Genomic DNA, 18,412 nt, shown 5'->3' on the forward strand with positions numbered 1-18,412 from the left:
CACTAGAGGGCCCTCCTGAGCCAAAATGGCCACGTTTTACACTCTGAAGCATTTCAAAGCGTCTTTCCAACAGCGAATGCTGAAATCGTCCAGATAACCTAATGCTACTAAATGCAGCATCGCGTCTATCAATGCCTCTAGTTTTACGTGAATGCTGGCTGTTAACAATGCGGCTTAGCTGACATCAACGTTCTTCTCAACAGCCTCGCTTGTTTTCATACCTATCAGCAGAAATAAACTTCGACTCTCAAAAAGTATTATTTTGTCTTGCCACTTAAAGAGGAATGGGTATGAAAGATACAGTTTCTTGTTCAGACTGGTTGACATAAACAATTTTATAATAAAATCTTATCAAGTTTTAGCAATTATTTGGGTCATATAATTTTAGCCATATTGGAATTTATCTGAAACATTTTAACCACCATTGTAAAAACCATTACCCCAAATTCCTTCACTTTTAGAATGCCAGAGCTCCCTGGAGAGTAGCACACGCACTAAGGTCCACCCCCCACCCCCTAAGCAGTTTTGCTTTGTTTTTTGCTTTGCAAGAACACGTTCCCACTACTCTCCTCTCCTGGACCTCTCTAAGCTATAGGCATTAAAGCTAAAGAAAATTTGGACACAAGAATCTGTAATCAAGACCTGATCATTCCATTTTATAATATAAAATGTTTAAATACTGTAGCAAAATTAATAATCTCACGACCTTTATTTGAGCGGCTTCTATATGAGAGGAAAAAGAGGTAACAGGAAAAGATAAAGACATTAAGAAACTTCATATATTTATTTCTGAAATGTTTCCTGAAGTCACTGCTTATCGCAGGTTTGGTCATTCGTTTTCCTGCCACCCAACCCAGGCCATCTTAAAGACCTCGGAAGCCAGAGAGACACTTCTTCAGCTCACAGCCACAGCTCCATCTCACAGATGACGGCGTTCCAGCCCGCGTCCTGCCGTCTCTCCCCACCGTGCAGCATGCTGAGAGCTCCGTCCAGCGCATTTACCTGGACTGTCCCCGGGCAGGCTGGACTAAAAAGCGCTGTCTCAACACCGAAAACAAAAAGCCTTAGAGTTGGTGCTTCCTAGGGCACCCACAGCTAATGTCCACAGTACTTGACACAAGTACAACGGAGCAAGCAGCACTCAAAGGCATCATTCTCTTCAAAAGCATTTCACCCACATCTTGAAAAAAGCAATCGACAAGAACGAAGAATTTCTGAATACCCTCCTTAACCAATCAAATATGGAAGTCAACTTAAGTTAGTTGAAAACTGGAATCAATACTCTTAAATGGTTTTAAACTAAGTGCACCACTTTCTAGTTATGTAAACTTACATAACTTACCTGTGCTTCAGTTTCTACGTCTACAAAACAGATAACAGCAGCTCCATCACACTGTTGACGTGGGGATCAAGTGCGATGATGCCTGTAAAACACTTAGAACGGTGCCTGGCATGTGGCCTAGAAACAAATGTGATGGCTTGTTCCAGTACCCAGAACCACGCCGTCTTAAGCTAATACTGCCAACTGAGGCTGTCTATTAACTTACTTTTCAGCTCAAGCACAAACTTTGCTGTCCATTTATTTGTCCACAGCAAATGCCACTTTCAAATTCTTGTAACAGCATCGCTTCACCTGCACAGGTAACTTTTACTATGTTCACACATTACTATGTTCACAGCCCAGCGGTAGCTAGAAGCGAGGAGATTTCTGATTCCTTCCTTTCAAACAAAATATTTAGCTATTTCACCTGACACCAGACGACACGTTCTGTGGACTATGTGCAGTCACACCTGTGAGAAGACAATGAGTTACCACAGAAGTAATAGCTCCGTTCAGGTCACTGCTCTACACTGGCCACAGAGAGGCCGAGCAGTGAGACAGAAGAAAGGAGAGAGCTGGTCAACTGCTACCTCCTGGTGACAATCCCATTACGAAACACGGAGCCCCCTCCGCAGAAGTCCCGGAAGCTGAGCTCTGAATCAGAATGGACGGCCCCATAAACCTAATGTCGAAAAACTTAAGGGAAGGGCTTCAAGCCACCGCCAAAGAGGCCCTTCATCAGGCAGCGGGAGCATCATTAAAGCTGTCTGTGCAGGAGCGAAAGAAAAAGGAGGTAAAGTAACAGCTGACTTGCGATCGCCTGTGAGACGGGTACGTAAAAATAACTAGAAATATCTCGTGTGTCAGCTGTACTGTAAAATTTACTCTAAATCTTATGAAAATCAACTTTAAATGTTCGAGTTGAAAAAAATGATCTGTGACACACTTATTTTGGAACAAATTAACAATCGCTACACAGGCTTAGACGAGGCATTAACTCAAATCGTTTCTCTGCTGTCCTGCATATTAAATCAGAAATCCCTTCTTCTCTTAACTATTTCATGAGTTTAAATAAATTTCCACCCTTAAAGCAATAGTTACCAAAAAATGCCGTTACGTCTAAATCATTTCAATTCCATGCTTTTCCCCACTACCTCACCCAAAGCACACATTTTCCAATTTCTTCATCCTTTTTTTATCTTCCTAGGTTTACAGCTGAGGCTCTTAACAGGGTTCACACGTCTATATTCCTATTCTAAGTGAATTGCCTAGTCATACACTCTGACCATTTATAGGCTGATTGTCTCCCTGGAGCATATACGGTTATTATATTTGTAGAGTTGTGGGGAAGGTAGAACTCTAAATGTTTTACATAATTCAATCTATCAACCTTTTCCTTTTATGGCATCTGAGTTGTGTGTCATATCGAAAAGCCTTTCCATCCCCAGAACTGAATAGAAACTATTCCGACTTTTGTCTTAGTCCTTTTCTGAGTCACAGTCACACCTTTACTCTCTCTAGAATTCACTTTTGTCTTACTCCGACACACAATTTTTCTTTCAGATGGACAGCCAAGCCCCTAATATCACCTGGTCCCTCTACCTAATGCCAGAGCGACCCTTCCGGGCGCCTACGTCCTAGCGTAATGCTGACAGGGAACTGTCACGTCTGCAGTAAGGCGATCACTTTTCAAAGCGTGTTGTTGTTCCAGGGGCTCGTATTCCGCTTCGAGCATTCCAAGCACCTGCTAGAAGGACGATGAAAGGGAAGGGTGGGAGGAGAGTATCAAATTTGACCGCGACACCAAAATGTGGCCATTAACCCGCCAAGGCGGTTGGCCATGTGTATGCACACCTGGGGCACGCGCTAAAGTCACCACCCGAGTCGCTGCCTGTGGATGGCACTTTCTGGAAAGTTCTCTCGCTCTGGCGAAGCAGTGGAGACTATACAAGGTCGGCATCGCGTTTACGCTGACTGGGAGTAAACGCTGCCTAACGGCATGGCCGAAGAGAAGGCGGGGAACTGAGTCACGAATGATCCAAACGTGAACTTCTAAAGCACCCGTTCGGCTGACCATCCCACCCGTGAGCCCCCGACAGCGGCAAACGGTGTTCTCGGGGGGCCACTGTGCCTGGGCTCGGCACAGGCAGGGGAAGCCTGCAGAGCAACAAATGCCAGCGCAAACCACCAGCGTAACCAACTTGTTTCCCTGGCCTGGACCCAGGCGACCCGTGAGGGATCCCCTGGTTCTCCCCGGCTTCCCCCGGCACACCTCCGAGGTGATGGGCCGCCCAAGGGCCTAGGGGTCCGCCACGCGGCTCCACTTCCCACGCAGACCGGCCGTGGTTCCGCTCCCGCCCGTCCTGTTTGGTGAGCCAGGGCCGGCGCCCTTGAACCCGGGCACCCGCAGGCACGGCGACGAAACCAAGTAGGACAGCCGGGCCTGCGCTGCGCCCGCCACGGCGGTGTCACCTCCGGTGTCCCTGAACTTCGAGACCGTCTCCTCCCTCTACTTCCCGACGGCCTACGCCGCACCGGGGACCCCGTGCACGACTGTGTTCTTGCTAGACAGCCTCCTCCTTCGAAGTCACCGTCATCTTTCCTAGCCGCCAAGGACTGGACAATGCTGTCACTGCTGAACGTCGGCCCCAGTTCACACGGAACACTGCTGACCCGCCTCCACGCAGAAGTTACATTGCCTTCCGTCGTCGGCTTCCCTGAATTTGTTTCCCCATGGCCCAGAGAACCCCAGACTTGCTGGGAGGTTAGACGCCAGAGTTCAGTCCAGCACTGAAAAGATTTTCGGTGGAGCCCCAAGTCCATGGGCCCGAACTGCGTTGTTGCCCGTCCACCTTCCCCTCCCACCGCGTGCTCACTTTAAAAATTAAAATGTCTTCGGAGTAGACAGAGTAAAAAATTAAGCCCGCTCTAGTTCCCCTCTGCTGTGTGCACGGACAGGCCGTGGCTCTGCTCTCCAGAGCCACGCGCCACAGCTCGCCTGTCCCTGCCCAGGCTCTGCGACTGTCTCGTATGAATGAACGGCTGCCAGGTGGCTACGAGTGAAGCCCCTGACCACGGAGGGGATACGCACGCGTGGCATTTACTAGTCGCCATGCATAAGAGATCAGCCAGAAGATGTAGGTGTTTTCGCTGATCACTTTTTACGCTTTCAAAAAAATGCACTATTTCTTTTCAACAACGTAGTCTGCACAGCGGGGGGTTCCGGGCGAGCGAGCTCCGGCTGCGGCTGAAGCTCTGCGAGGTGGGCAGGAAACGAGGCCCAGACGCAGGGGCGGGAGGGCACTCGCGTGCAGCCCCGGCGACGAGGACCCTGGCACGCGCTGCACTCCGCAAGGCAAGCGCTGTGCCCGCTCCTGTCACACACTCAGGACGCAGCTCGGCAGGGCCTTGCAAGCTGCAGGCATTCGATAAATGCTTGCGGTGAATAAGCCTGTTAAATGAAATATGTTCTTCTGTAAAGTACTACAAAGAAGCGAAATGAGTCTCCTGGCCCCCAGCCAGGATCCGAACCCAGGTCTGTTCGGTTCTAGAGTCCAGACGTGCCCTTTCCCTTCCTAATGGGAGATGACATTCCATTAGGGTGATATCCCATCATTCCAGAGACGATATCACTGGCAGAGGACCCAAAGCCACGAGAAAACCATGCTCTATCTTCCTGGAAAGTAAATTTCACTCAAATTTGAATCATTTTAAATATTTGATATATAAAACAAACTCCAATGTATTAAGAAAGAGACTAAAAATTTCATAATCAGTAATTTTAGATTACGTGGGCCATCACATTTTTTCATTCTGTGACAGCCGCAGGCTCTCTTAAGGATCCAAGAGTATCCTCCTCTGCCACCAGAGGTACGCACATATACAGAAGAAAATCTGAGAAGCGAAAAATCATCTGATAAATACTTTTTGAGCAGCAAATGCATAACAAGCCAGTGTGAAACATCAAGGATACAATGTAGTCCCTGAACTTACAGAGCTTAAGCTGTTCTAAAAAAGAGAAACAAATTAACTAATAACTAAAAGTGCTAAGATAGATGCCTCGGTCTCCAGAAACAGAGGAGAGGCATCTACCTCCCATTCAAGAATTCCCAGGGGGCGACCCAAGCCTGTTCTCATCCCTCAGCTGCTTCTTAACAGAGATACAGAAACCAATCAGCTGGCTGGGGTGAGTGGTGGGGAGGTTCTCATGCACAGAGAATATTTAACAAGTTACAAACTTTCAGGAAAACCACAGTCTCCTGAAAGGGCCAGAACCAGTACGAGAAAACAAGAAAAAGAAATCACTGTTTTACATTACATCGGAAAAAATATTCAGAAAAAGAAAAATTTAATATGATGCCCGACTTAGAGTAAAAATATGAAAATTAAAACAATGACATATTTTTCATCTATCAGCAGAGCAAAAATTTAAGAGATCGAGGAGAAACTGACACTATTAGATACTATAGATAAAATATACACTGTACATAAAAATAGAGTAGTACCTCTCTCAAGGGCAACCTGGCAACATGTACAAAATTTTCAAATGTAGAACGATATAACCACGGGGAAAAAATCTTAACATACGTCAAAAGGGATCAAGCAAATAGGTCGGTCTGTCAATACCGTAAGATACTGTGCAACCATTATAAGGAATGAAGTAAGATGTGGAAAAATAGTTGTGGAAAACTGTTAGGTAAAAAAGGCAGTCGGGCTAATTTTTGAAGAGCTGAAACCTGAAGACAAGTTAATACAGTCCGGTCTCATAAGACGAGCACCGGGGAAACGCGCCCTCTGCCAGTTTCCCTGGGCCTCTCTGACGAACCTAGGAATCACCCGTGATCAGCTACGGCCACCCCGAGTAAACACAACCATCGACTTATCGTGTGTTATTCCTGCCACTAGAAGTCGTTCAACTGAATAAAGTACAGAGATGTTTAAAAAAAAAAAAAAGTCAGCCTTGAAATTACCCAGAGATTACACCTGGCATATAAATAAGACTTTTTATGTTGTCGGTTGTTTTAACCTGGGTAAATACTAAGGAACAGGGAGCCACGCACAAAACACAAAAGGGCAGGTTATATAACAGGATGGAACAGCGATCCCTTTTCTAAATTACGTGCACATACATGAGGAGCTGGCACACGTGGGGCGCGACGTGGATGAGTGTGTGCGCTGCGCCCCGGGGCACGTATGCGTTCCAGGACCGGGCTCGGTAAGTGAGCCGGTGGGACACTGGTCCTCACAGCAGTACGTGACTGTTAAGATGCAGTCCCAGCCACGTGAGCTAACCGCTCGGACACTGTAGTCTAACGCCCTGAAATCACACCGAGAGTTCTCCGGGCCACAGGGATGCTCACCTCTCGCAACATCAGAGAATCCTTACCGATTTCTCTCTGACAGCGACGGGCATACGAGTGTGCATGCATCAGTCTGCCAAAACGGCATTCTTGGCTGAATCCGTGAGGAAGCACAGGGGGATGGGGGAGGAGCCTCAGCAAGGTAATGTAAAGAAAAATACTTCAGACGCAAACAGCATCATAACTAAACTGTGATTCAGGGCACAATTCAACGGGGTGTCCATGCCTGGGAACACCAAAACCATGAAATGACAGACTTCTCATCAGAAACGTGTTTCCTCTACTGAAAGCCACATCCCTGGTTTGATAACGGCTTGGCAGGGGGACAGGGGAGTGGCAAACAACTCCGCGGGATTTGCCTGTATATCAATTTTAAGCCACAACTCATTTGAGAAACATTAAAATATTTTAAACACATGTTAATCCAAGTAACATGTAACCACAGTAAGTCCTAATTTCCTATCTAGCCAACTGGGTCACAAAAAAAAATGTCAATGACGCCCCAAATGAAAATAATCTGGGTGTTATTATCCACAAATAGCTTCAGTTTAAAATATAATTCTTAAGAGAAATCCAAAATGTTCAGGATTTGTAAGTATTGGGATCAGCAATCTACATACAAACAGCTTCAAAATATTTCAACAATCAACATCTGGAGATGGCTGAAAGCCAGGTTAACCTTAGCTCTGTAACAGGTGTCCAACTCTCCGAACTGCAGATAGAGATGAGCGCACGACGGATGCCGGAGCACACGATCGGGACTTGGGAACCGAGCAGGAGCTTTAAGGACAAACGCTGAAACGGCAGTTGCTAAATGCTTGACCATTCAACTGACTGAAGGAGCAGCTAAGGGCTAAGACCATAACAATACTCTAGGTTGTCTACTGCCATGACCGAAATAGGTCAGAGACCTAAGGTGTGCAACTTGGCCTCTTAATACCGCGGGGTTTCCTCACCTGAAAGATGAGGGTGACAGCTGTACAAGCCTCATGGGGCCGTCGTGAAGATTAATATGGAAGTGCACGTAAAGCGCTTAGCACAGTAACTGCCACAAAGACTCGGTAAATGCTAGTTATTCACTTGTTGGAAGGTGTGGAATCTTTCACAAATTCTGCCTGTGTATTTGGCCACTAAAAAGGACAAAGATCTTGAAAATCATCTTCAGCTCTTTAACTAAATCTTACTCTTCCTGGATCAGTCAAGCCAAACTTCAGTTCCTTAAAAGTGCTGTGTTCTCACTAGTTTCAAGAATTACGCGTGTGTCCTTCCTTTCGCTTAGAACACTTTGGCTCCCAGCACTGGACGGATTGACTTGCACTCGTCCTTCCTGTCTCCTTAAGCACTACTTCCTCAGGAAGCCCTTCCCAAGCCCTCCTGTCCAGATTAGGGGTCCCTCTGTCTCTACCTTAGAGTATTCTGAATCTCAATTAACTACAAAAAGTGTTATTTAACGTATGACTTGCCCCCAAAATTGTAAGCTTTGCGAGGGCAGAGACAGCATCTGTCTTATCGCAGGGTACAGGGCTAGGAGCAGAAGAGGCTCTATAAATATTTCGTAAATTAAATGAATGCAGAAGGATCAGTCAGGATGGTTAATTATCATCCAGCTCATGTTCACCTAAGGAACTCTGACACTTCCTGATAAGCACTGTCCTTCTTCATTCCCATTCAAATAAGATGATTCACGTTTAAAATCTACATACTGTCTTTCCAGAGATCTAGTTTTGTTGCTAAGACAGGACCAAGCCTATCGTGTTATATTCTTAACATGTCTTTTAATACGGTGTCAGATGAAAGCCAACCTAATCAAAGTAGCTGTTGTGTTTACTGGTCTTCACTCAAGATGTTTCTGAAGAATTCCGCAGCTTAAAAATATTTTTAAAAAGAGAGAAAAAAAAAAAAGGTATGAAAATCCACGATTTATCAATGAGAATCCTGTGGGCCAGAACAGTTAAGTGACTATTTGGCATCAGAGAGCTGGTCCGCCTGGCAAGTGGGACGGGACGCAGGTGTCCTAGTTCTGCTGACCCCCACTTCAAGCCTCAAGTGCACGGAGAGCCACTGTTCACGCATTTCTAAGCAATAACCTTGAAATGCAACGAATACTCGTTCAATGCTATTGAATCATTTGAAAGACTTCTTAAAACTGTGGATCGCCTCTACTGCAGAAGCTCAGGACAGGAGGCCTGGGCCTCTGCATGCTGAAAAAGTTCCACGGGTGATCCTCACCCCAGCAAAGATTGCGAACCCCCAATTTACTCCGTCAAGCACTATTTGCTAAATGTCTACACTGTCCACAGCAACGTTTCTGCTCTCAAGGAGCAAGATTAACTTATACAAACTCAGTCAGAGAAAAAAAAGACTGTATAATGAAGTGCTGAATTAGCTAAATTCAGAGAAAGCAGGATGGGAACACAGGTTTGAGAGGTGAGCTAATAGTGGAGATAGATCGATGGATAGATGGATAGATCGGTCCCTCATGATTAAGGAGGGCAGTTCCCCACCCAGCCCCGCCCAGCGGGAGTCCCAGGGATCCCCTGACAGTGTCTTCGGGGCCACCAGGAGCAAAGGGAGGGTGCTCTCCTGCCCCTACACCCATGTCAATTGGAATGGCTTCATTCTTACCTCCGGTGCATTCAATTTCTGCCTAAAACTCATTTTAAAAAGAATTTCAATGGCTTTTAAAAGTTTGAAAACTCTCCTATTTACAAATGCAAAAGAAAAAAGTCAATGGTGAAGTACCTCGTCCCAAAGTCACACAATTAATTAGTGACCTAGAACCCAGGTCCTCGGCTCCCAGAGCCCCTTTCACTGGACATTCCAAGGGAGGGGACAGGGAGGGCCCCTGAGCAGAGCGCAGGCTCTCCAGAGCATCCATGCACCAGCCCGACCGGCTCAGAGCGGCTGCTCTCAGGTCACGTGTCTCGCTGGGGCTGGGACTGCGGAGGGGGCGGGAGAGAGGAGCCCAGCACGCATCAGAATAAAACGCAGCCACCCGCCGGGGGACAAGACTTCCACACAGCTGTAGGAGATTTTTTAAAAATTAAAACCCATAAAAGAAACACTGTGCGCCGGTGGGCCCATCAGGGGACTTCCTGGGTGGAACTGTCGAGTCAGGCTCTTTAAGGAAGTCGTGAAAGATGAGAACGCTGGGCGGGCGGGCGCGGGGCTAGGTGACGAAATGGCCTGAAACCCGGGGCAAGTCTGCGGGGTTCTGGGGAGCGCAGGAGCGGCGCGGCCCCCCTCGCCGCCCGCTGCACGTGCAGATGCACAGCCCGCAACGCGTGCCCGACTCGCGCGGGAGCCGAAGCTGCCTCGCCACGCGGCCCGACAGAACTGCTCATCCTGCGCTCGCGCTCGTGTGAGGAAGACCGCGCACTGCGACGCTCCTGCGCCCGGCTGTCCCCCGCGGCCTCCCTCTGACGCGGGTATCATCACCACTTCACTGCTGAGAGGACAGCCGCTGGAGTCGGGGCCGAAGCCAAAGCGAGACATCGAGAATTTAGCCTTTGGCCTCGGTGCTCCGTGCACACACAGGGGCGTGAGCACAATCATCTCAATGCTGGTATTCACGTGTTCAGCACACACTTGCTCAGTAAAACTTTTCACTGAAGTCAATTCATACCCTGATCGGATCCACCCGATCATGTCTCGAACGACATGTCTGAAGCTGAACCCCTGCCTGCTCCTCAGACGGCCCTCGGCCCTGCTTCTGCCAGCACTGCTCTTGATGATCTGAGCTCAAAACTGACGCGTCCCCTTTGACTCTAACGAGCTGCTAAACACTTTAAATTAAGAGCTTTGATCACAGCTGGTTGAGAAGAACATTCGGTGACTCCCTACTGCCTGCACCGGCCCTGCAGAGTCCCCGCCTGCCATCCCGCACCCCATTCTGCTGTGCCGCGAACGCTCTCAGTGTTCCTTAAGCACATGACCTTGGCTAAGTCATCTCATCTGGGCTTTATTTTACTCAGCTATAAAATGGGTATAATGACACTTGCCCGAAAAGACCAACTGAGGTAATAAATACGAGAGTGCTGCTGTAAATTTTAAGGTACCATAAAAATACAGACATTATCATTATGCTGCGGTCACAGTGATTTAATTTCATTTTATCCCTGTCTCGCTCCAGGAAAGGATATGAGGCAGCCCACGTAAAAAGACGAAACAACAAGAGTTTAAGATGGAAGTAATAAAGGAAATACAAAAGGTAGACACACAAAATGGAACCGAGAACGAGGCTAAGAAAAATGCACACCGCAGCTGCCTATCTAACCTTTCGGGTTAATAATCAGGCCTAAACACTGCTGTTTGATTTAGGAGGAAAAAAAAAAAACTAAGTCAATTAGGGAATTCAGTGTTTAGAAGACTAAAAATAAAACCGTTGGTCAGAAATAAAACTGTTTCTACTGCAAAGAGCAGGCAAGAATTTCTTACACGGGTCCTTATTCCTGACGGAGCCGGACAGCACCCCCAACATCTTCCCCCGCCCCCCGCCCCCGCCCCGGGTTCTCTATTATTATTATTAGACCGAAAGCCCCCTGAGGTCAGGTAATTGTCTTATTAGTTCGTATCTCTAACAGAACTTAAAGCAGCCAACAAACCACAGGCCGTAATCGTTATGTGCTGGTTCCCACGGATCCACTCTCTCCCTTCCTACTGCAATCCATCTCGCACACCACCACGTTCATCCTGAAAGACCATTTTTATCACAAGATTCCCTATTTCCAAAACCTCACAAATGCCTCATTCTTTACTCTTACAGCACCATCCTGACCACACTCCGCCCCCTGCAATGTCCTTCCGGCTTCTCATTCCTCTGAAGTCTTTCTGCCCTTTAGGCTCAGCATAAAATCTCACCTTCTACTCAGTCTTCCCTGACTAGCCGCAGTGGGGCAGCGGGAGAGACTGGGGAGGAGGAGACTGGAGAGTCGGAAGTCTGATGTTCCTGCCTGTTACTCAACTGTTAAGAGACTGTGGGCAAGTCACTAACCGCTAGGAGACTATTTCCTTGTCTGTCAAGTCCACCGCTTGAGGACAGGGTGCATCTAAATTACCTTCCAGGGCTACTAGTTCCAGGATGCTTGGTTCTTACACCTTGGACACACCTTGATCTCTACTCTGATTATTATCTGTTACATATTTTAATATGTAATTATACACATTGTCTTCCAAATTTCTCAGCTAGGAAAACCTCGACTCCTCCACAGCAGAGTCTTACATTCCCTTGTTATCCCCAAAGGTAATTGGCATAGGACCAGGTACACAGCAGGTGCTCTCTGTAAGTGAAGAAATATTTAAATAATTATTTTTAAAAGATTGCTTATACTTGCTGCAGTATGACTCAGCAAGAAAAAAAAAGCATTTTTTTTCATTAAGCAGACCTTTAAAATAAGTGTACTAAAACAAGAAAATAGCTAAATCATTTTTCTCTAAGAAAAAATTTTCACTCTGTAGGTTACAAAGGCAGTCAGTAAACCTCCATTACTTAAGGTAACCACAATGCCAAACACGAACGAGTTTACACAACATAATGGTCACTTTTCAGACATTCCTGTTTATACCTGGTATTGCAAAGAGAAAGCTCACTAGCGAAGAAAAAACATAAACCCTACCATGATTTTTATCACTTCCCTGATTTTACTTTATACAGTACTGCGATGATTCCAACAGAAAACCCAATAAAGTTACACAGAGAATTATGAAATAAAGCATGTGACAAATTAAATTGTACTTGCAATGACTTTCAATATTGCAGGCTAAGTAAAGCTACCACTAGGAACGCACATACTGAGCTTAGTTTTGTGCTTTTTCACGTCGTCGTTTTTTGTAATTATTATTAATATTACGTATCTTTTTCCGGATGAATATCCGGGTTCCTGGACAGTACTTTAACAAAGAATCTGATAAATCTAGAAGCTCGCTGATTCTTCTTTTGTTCATTACTAGTCCTTTCAGCAAAGTCTAAGCAACACTGAACACCTGAGTAGCAGTTTAACTGGGGGGAGGAAAAGAAAAAACAAAGGAGCTGTATCAATCACTGTGCAAACAAGATACCCTATCGACGTTCGATAAATTAACACCCTAGAGAAAACACACAGAACTCTATTTACAAACTGTGTGCATTACGTGTAAAGAGCTTCTTCGGATCAAAAGCTCTGAAACCCAAGACAATTCTCATATTCCAGATTCTAAATACACTGTGACTGGATCGGTACTCACCTTACTTGTGTTTCCCTCGCTATTACTCCCGAAACCGTCTGTAGAGGCTCACTACCAGCTTAGAACAGTTAGAAATGTTTCAGTACGAAATCAAACTGATTTGTTCCTAAGAATAAACATACATCTGCAAAGTTATCCAATCACCTTTATTCCAATAATGTGCAAAAACGTCCAGCAAAAGATTGATGAGGAAGCTGCTACTCTGTGAACCATGATCATCACCTCTTCCGACCTTGATTCCACTCGGAAAGACATGTATCTCATTTAAGCAACATGAAAATGAGAAAAAGGCAAAATCTGGGCCAAAAGAGCTTTCTAAAAAAGGAAAAAGGAGGAAAAAATGGATCCAGGAGGGACGCAGAACCTCGAGTAAGGCAGAGTGTAACAATCCAACTCACACTCTCACGCCTCTTATTAGATTTCCTTGAAGAAACAAATAAGCGTGTTTGCTCAGGCCTTTAACACTAAAGGAGGCAACAGCGACAGGACATGGGTGACCAAAAAGGGGCGTGCTTTGTCTGTGCCTTCTTACTCTATTCTGTGAACGGTCATTATCTGGATAGTTCTAAATGCAATCACTGCCACTAGGTAAATACAACTCTGTTTAAAACTAGGCTTCATAGTCTTTACGAGTTACAAAAACTGTATAACTAAACCAATACTGTTGTATCAAAGCAAATTAATGACGGTCACACATCAATATTTTCAAAGTGCCTGAAAGAAGCACTTTTTTTCATTTTAACAGTGCCTGAAAGAAGACTAACATGTAAAGACTGAACGGAGCTGTGGGTTTTCAATATTAAACACCAAATAAAAATGACCGATAACAAGAAGGCAATCATCACTGCGTAATATTACAGTCTCCCTGGTACAAACAGATATTCACGAAAGTGAGTGACCAATTTTAAAAACAGAACTAAATTCAAGATCAAGCAGTGCAGATTTAAGAAACTTCGAATATTTCATTTTTAATGAAAAACACTTAGGAAAGATAACACTTCATTTCCAGTTGTCATTTTAGAGCCACCTGCTTAAGATATTCGAGGATCCTTGAAACATCTCTGGTGGCTTGATAATATCAGGGCAATTGAATTTAACATTTTGAGCCCTAAACTTATTTCAAAACCTACCAACCAGGTGAATAGTAGATTAACAATTACTTCGACCTAGGCAGCAATGCAACACATTTTATTTCTTCTGCTTTATGCTGCCTATCAAGGCAGAATATAGTAAATGAAAAATCTGGCAGAATACTACGCCATTTAAATCTGAATAATAGCTGCTGTTTGTATTTTCCTTGACTACTGGGATTTTCGACAATGACAATATAAAAGGAATTAGAAATTAGGTTGGGGAGAGGTTAAAAATTACTTGTACAGTAATGGCTAGAAACAGAACGGTCCTTTTAGAAATTAAAAACATTTGGTCAGCTGTCACATGAATTTTCCAAACCTAAATTCAAAAGCACCATTATAATAAATAAGTGGGACAAGTTAAGAAGGAAGTGACAATGGGTATTCCAAAAACTTATGGGAAAGCCACCTGACAGATGCAAAAGGAGACAGGCAGATTACAATTTATGAAGCCTCAAAAGAAACGTAAAATACTCCCTCCAGCTTGGCTCACAAGCTAGAGATAAGAAGAACAGCAATTCTACCACATCTCAAGGCACTTTAATCATCATTTAAATGTGATTTTAAAAGCCTAACAGGAGAGTCTACTAATATATCAAAATCATATGCAGAATACCTCACAAAGGGAGGTATTTTAAAAAGCATTTCTCAGCCAAAATAAAATGCACAAGCTTGTCCAGACTAATGTAAGACAAATCCAAAAAGAATTCTGAATTACATTTTTAAAAACTGTTCGCAAAGCACATGTTTTCCTGTAAGTATTCTACCTTACTTTAAACGCGTAATTTCAACCTAAAAGAATATCTAGTCCTCATTCTCTTCAACTTCACCTTATTCATTGAAATAGGTCTGAAGGCAAATGGTCTCTCCTTCAGCCTGGCCCATGCTCTGATTAAGTCAAAATCCAGCTTCTTATGGAGTCTGGGGATCACAAAGACCCTGTCTAAGATGAGCACGTGCCTGGGTCACTTCCAATGACACGTCCTTAAAAGCCCATAGACCCCATTTGAGAATTTGAGGAAATGGATTTGTACAAGAGCATGGAAAGCCAACTAAAATATAAGGCCTGCTAGCAATACTCATCCTTCTCCGGACCACAAAGATCGTGACCGTGAGATTCTGTTTGCAAAATGCAACGTTCATTTCATCCCCTCGGATAAAATATCTACGGCCTGGGTGGTGGTTAAATTACAGCTATAAAGGAAATTGTCCTGAGATAAATGGTTTCCCTATGAGAAGGTTTCCCTGCTACACTTCACCTCAGGACAATAAATCAAATTAACTGCACCTTGTCCTCTGTCCAATGACATCATCGGTTTGCCCACATCTCGGGAATCGGGTGCAAAAACATATGCTACTGAAGGCAGGAAATCGTACTCCAGCTTTTTGCCCACCCGGCCTCCTGCGCTGGGTCTCCGGAGCAGCCGTGCACCTCACTCCGGTGGAAGCTACAGATCTCTCCCTGCTGTCCCCGGGGCCTGTCTACTGGGCCCAAAGAAGCAAAATGGTGAGGACCGGGTATATGCGACTGGTTTGCTTTCACGGCCCGTTAATCTAGACTTTTGTTACAAATTAAACTGAAGACTGACGTCTCACAAAATAAGTAGCTAGCAACTGACCATAAAGGGCCTTAACATAATTTCTGAGGTTTAATACATCAGCGCTGAACAACGCTTGTGATCCTTTTTCCTCTACCAGCAGGGGTTAAAAAAAAAAACTACCGACGAGGAACAACGCTGTGATATTAAAAAGCACACAACTATCGAAAATAAAAAGGAAAGAAAACTTTACCAAGGGAAAGACCAAAACTCAAAATAATTGTTTCTTCTGAGTAGCAAAAGTGAATCTGCCTTTCACAGACCAACTGTCTGAACCCACATAAAACATAAACTCAATCGACAACTTAAATATGAGGGGTGGGTGTGCTGGGAGGGGAGTTAAGTTCCAATATCAGGGGAGACACAATGACGTGTTTACTCTCCTATTCTCACTCACTTAACCGTGACACAAACCCTCAAAGAAAACATAACTCCATTTCTGTCTCGTGGAGAGCTAAGATTAAAATAAGCAAATCTATGACAGAGACAGCACAAAATTTATATCGGCCCCATTTTAAAGTCCAATAAAGAGATTAAAAAGGGAGCCCGTGGCCCCGAGAAATTTTAGAAGTGCTGTCAACTAGAATTTCTAAACCACTTAGCTAGTCCACGACTCCTAGCGAGAAGAAAAGGTTGGGTTCACAAGCGCTACAGACCTTCGAAAACTTGAAAGTGTTTAATTTGGGGGTAGAAGCCAAGGGGCACGGGGGAACTATCACCAAAACAAAGTGACTTATGTTTTGATCCCAAATAGGCTTCATTCGCCCCTGAAAAGCAGACAGACAGATTTTTTTTTCTCCTTAGGCCCAGTATCACTGCAAACTGGAAGAAAGTCTTTTTAAAACAAAACGGGAGCGAGTTGATGCTCAGCTAGAAGCTGCTGTGAGGTCGGCGAGGCCCCAGGAGGGCCCGCAGCGCTGGCGGAGGCGGGGGGGCGTGTGGAACTGGTGGGGGTTGTCATTTCGGTTATTAGTAAATAAATCAAGCGGCAGAGAACATGAGGCCTAGGCAACTGTGGAGGCGCCCGGGCCCCGCGCTCCCCCTTCTCTTCCCAGCACAGCCTGGGTTTGATCTCAGAGCCCTGCGGATTGCCAAGGAAAAAAAAAAAAAGAATCATATCGAACCACAAAAGCACATGGGGCGAATGTAAAATATAAACACGGCGTTGGGCTGTGAGTGGCTGTTATTAAAGGTCTGAATTACTAAACATGAGAGGCGGGGAAAGCCAGGCGGCCATTTCAATAATATAAACCTCCCCGAATTAGACATTATTCAAATGAGAGCGGCTCGGCGGAGCGGCGAGCAGGGAGGACCCGGCCCCCCGCAGGACCGCGGCGGACCGGGGAGGGGGTCCCGGCCCCCGACCGCCCGCGGGAGGGAGGCCGGGCGTCCGCGCCGGGCCGGGGCCGGGGGCCGGGGCGCTGCGGCCGCGTTCGGGGCCCGGGGCGCTGCGGGGCCGGCCGGCCGCAGGCCCGACGCCCGGCCGCGCCGTGCGGGCCGAGGAGGGGCGCGGGGCGCCGTCCGACCCCGCCGGGCGACCCCGACCCCGCGCCGCCGGGCAGCCGCGGCCGGCCGGGCGGGGGCTTTCCCGGGACCCGCGGGGCCGCCGGGCGCCCCCTCCGACGGGGACTTCCCCGAGGGTCCCGCCGGGGCCAGCGCGGACCCGCACGGCGCCGCCCTGCGCGTCTCCGGGGCGGGCCTGCTCGGGTCCGGCCGCCGCCCGCGGCACCGGCGGGCGCCGCCAGGGGCCAGGGCCGGGGCCGCGACCCCGGCCCGCACCCCCGGGCCCCCGGCCGCCCCGCTCCCGGGCACGCGTGCGGCGCGCCGGCCGCCGGGCTCGCTCCGGGCCGCCGCGTCCCGGCATTGTGCGCCGCCGCCGCCGCCCCCGCCCGCCGGGCCGCCCGCCGTATGAATATGTAAAGCGCCGGCATTGTCCTCCTCGGCCCCGGCCCCGCCGCGGACCCGCTCGGGCTCGGGCGCAGCAGGGCCGGGCCGGGCCGGGCGGCCGGCGGGCCGGGCCGCAGCCCCCTCCGCCCCGGGCGCCCCCCGCCGCCGGCCGCCGCGAGCCGCTCTCCCCCTCCGCTCGGCGCCCGGCGGGGGCTCCGCGCTCCGCGGCCCCCCAGCTCCCCGCCGTTAATTATAATAATCCTGAGTACTAATAAATTATGCTAAGTCGCGGGGGGGCGCGGGAGCCGGGCTCGAGTATGAATATGAATATGTAAAATGCCGTAATGATTACCTGCTGCTGCTGCCGCCGCGGCTGAACTCTCATCTTGACTCGCTGCTCCTCCGTCCGCCATTTTGAATATTTTAACCAAAATCGCCGGGCCGATAAGCCCTCCCTCGCTCCGCTCCCCTCCCCCGCCCGCCCCTCCCGCGCCTTCCTCTCCCCCGGGCGCGCGCCAGGGGGCGCGCGAGGCCGCCCCGCGGAGGAGCCCCGCCCCTCCGGACGCTCTGCGCACGCGCCTCGCGGCCGCGGCCGTCCGAACGCCCTCAACCTGCCAGTCACCCCTGCGCTCGGGTTTTTCCGTCTCGGCTCTGCACATGCGCGGCTCTCTCCACGCGCCTCAAGGGCGGCCGGCGCATGCGCGACCTGCACCGGGCTCCCTCCCGCAGCGTAACCTGTGCAGTGCAGGAGGTGGAGCGCCGGTGCCTCGTGCAGCCCTCCCTCTCCGCCGCCTCGCCGCCCTCCCGACCTGCTCCGGGTCCCGCAGGGTCAGGGGCATGCTAAAGGAGGGGCGGGGGGTGGTGCGCCGCGGCCCGGAGCGTGGAGGCGCG

The 18,412-nt window shown here is 47.9% G+C and overlaps 1 protein-coding gene across 3 annotated transcripts in view; it reads right to left on the reverse strand.

The window, feature by feature from the left end:
- Window positions 1-17,965, reverse strand: part of POU2F1 (POU class 2 homeobox 1) — a 107,472-nt gene extending 89,507 nt beyond the window's left edge. For 2 of the 3 annotated variants that reach the window (XM_039881544.1, XM_039881540.1), the window contains exon 1: window positions 17,874-17,965. In XM_039881544.1, the coding sequence (XP_039737478.1) occupies window positions 17,874-17,934 (61 nt within the window). In that variant the 5' untranslated portion in view covers window positions 17,935-17,965. The remainder of the gene's footprint in view (window positions 1-17,873) is intronic. The other variant, XM_039881542.1, reaches the window with a different exon arrangement.
- Window positions 17,966-18,412: the final 447 nt, after the last annotated feature.

The sequence above is a fragment of the Pteropus medius genome, unplaced genomic scaffold (assembly GCF_902729225.1).
Source record: "Pteropus medius unplaced genomic scaffold, Ma_sr-lr_union100, whole genome shotgun sequence".
In the NCBI taxonomy this organism is placed as follows: domain Eukaryota; kingdom Metazoa; phylum Chordata; class Mammalia; order Chiroptera; family Pteropodidae; genus Pteropus; species Pteropus medius.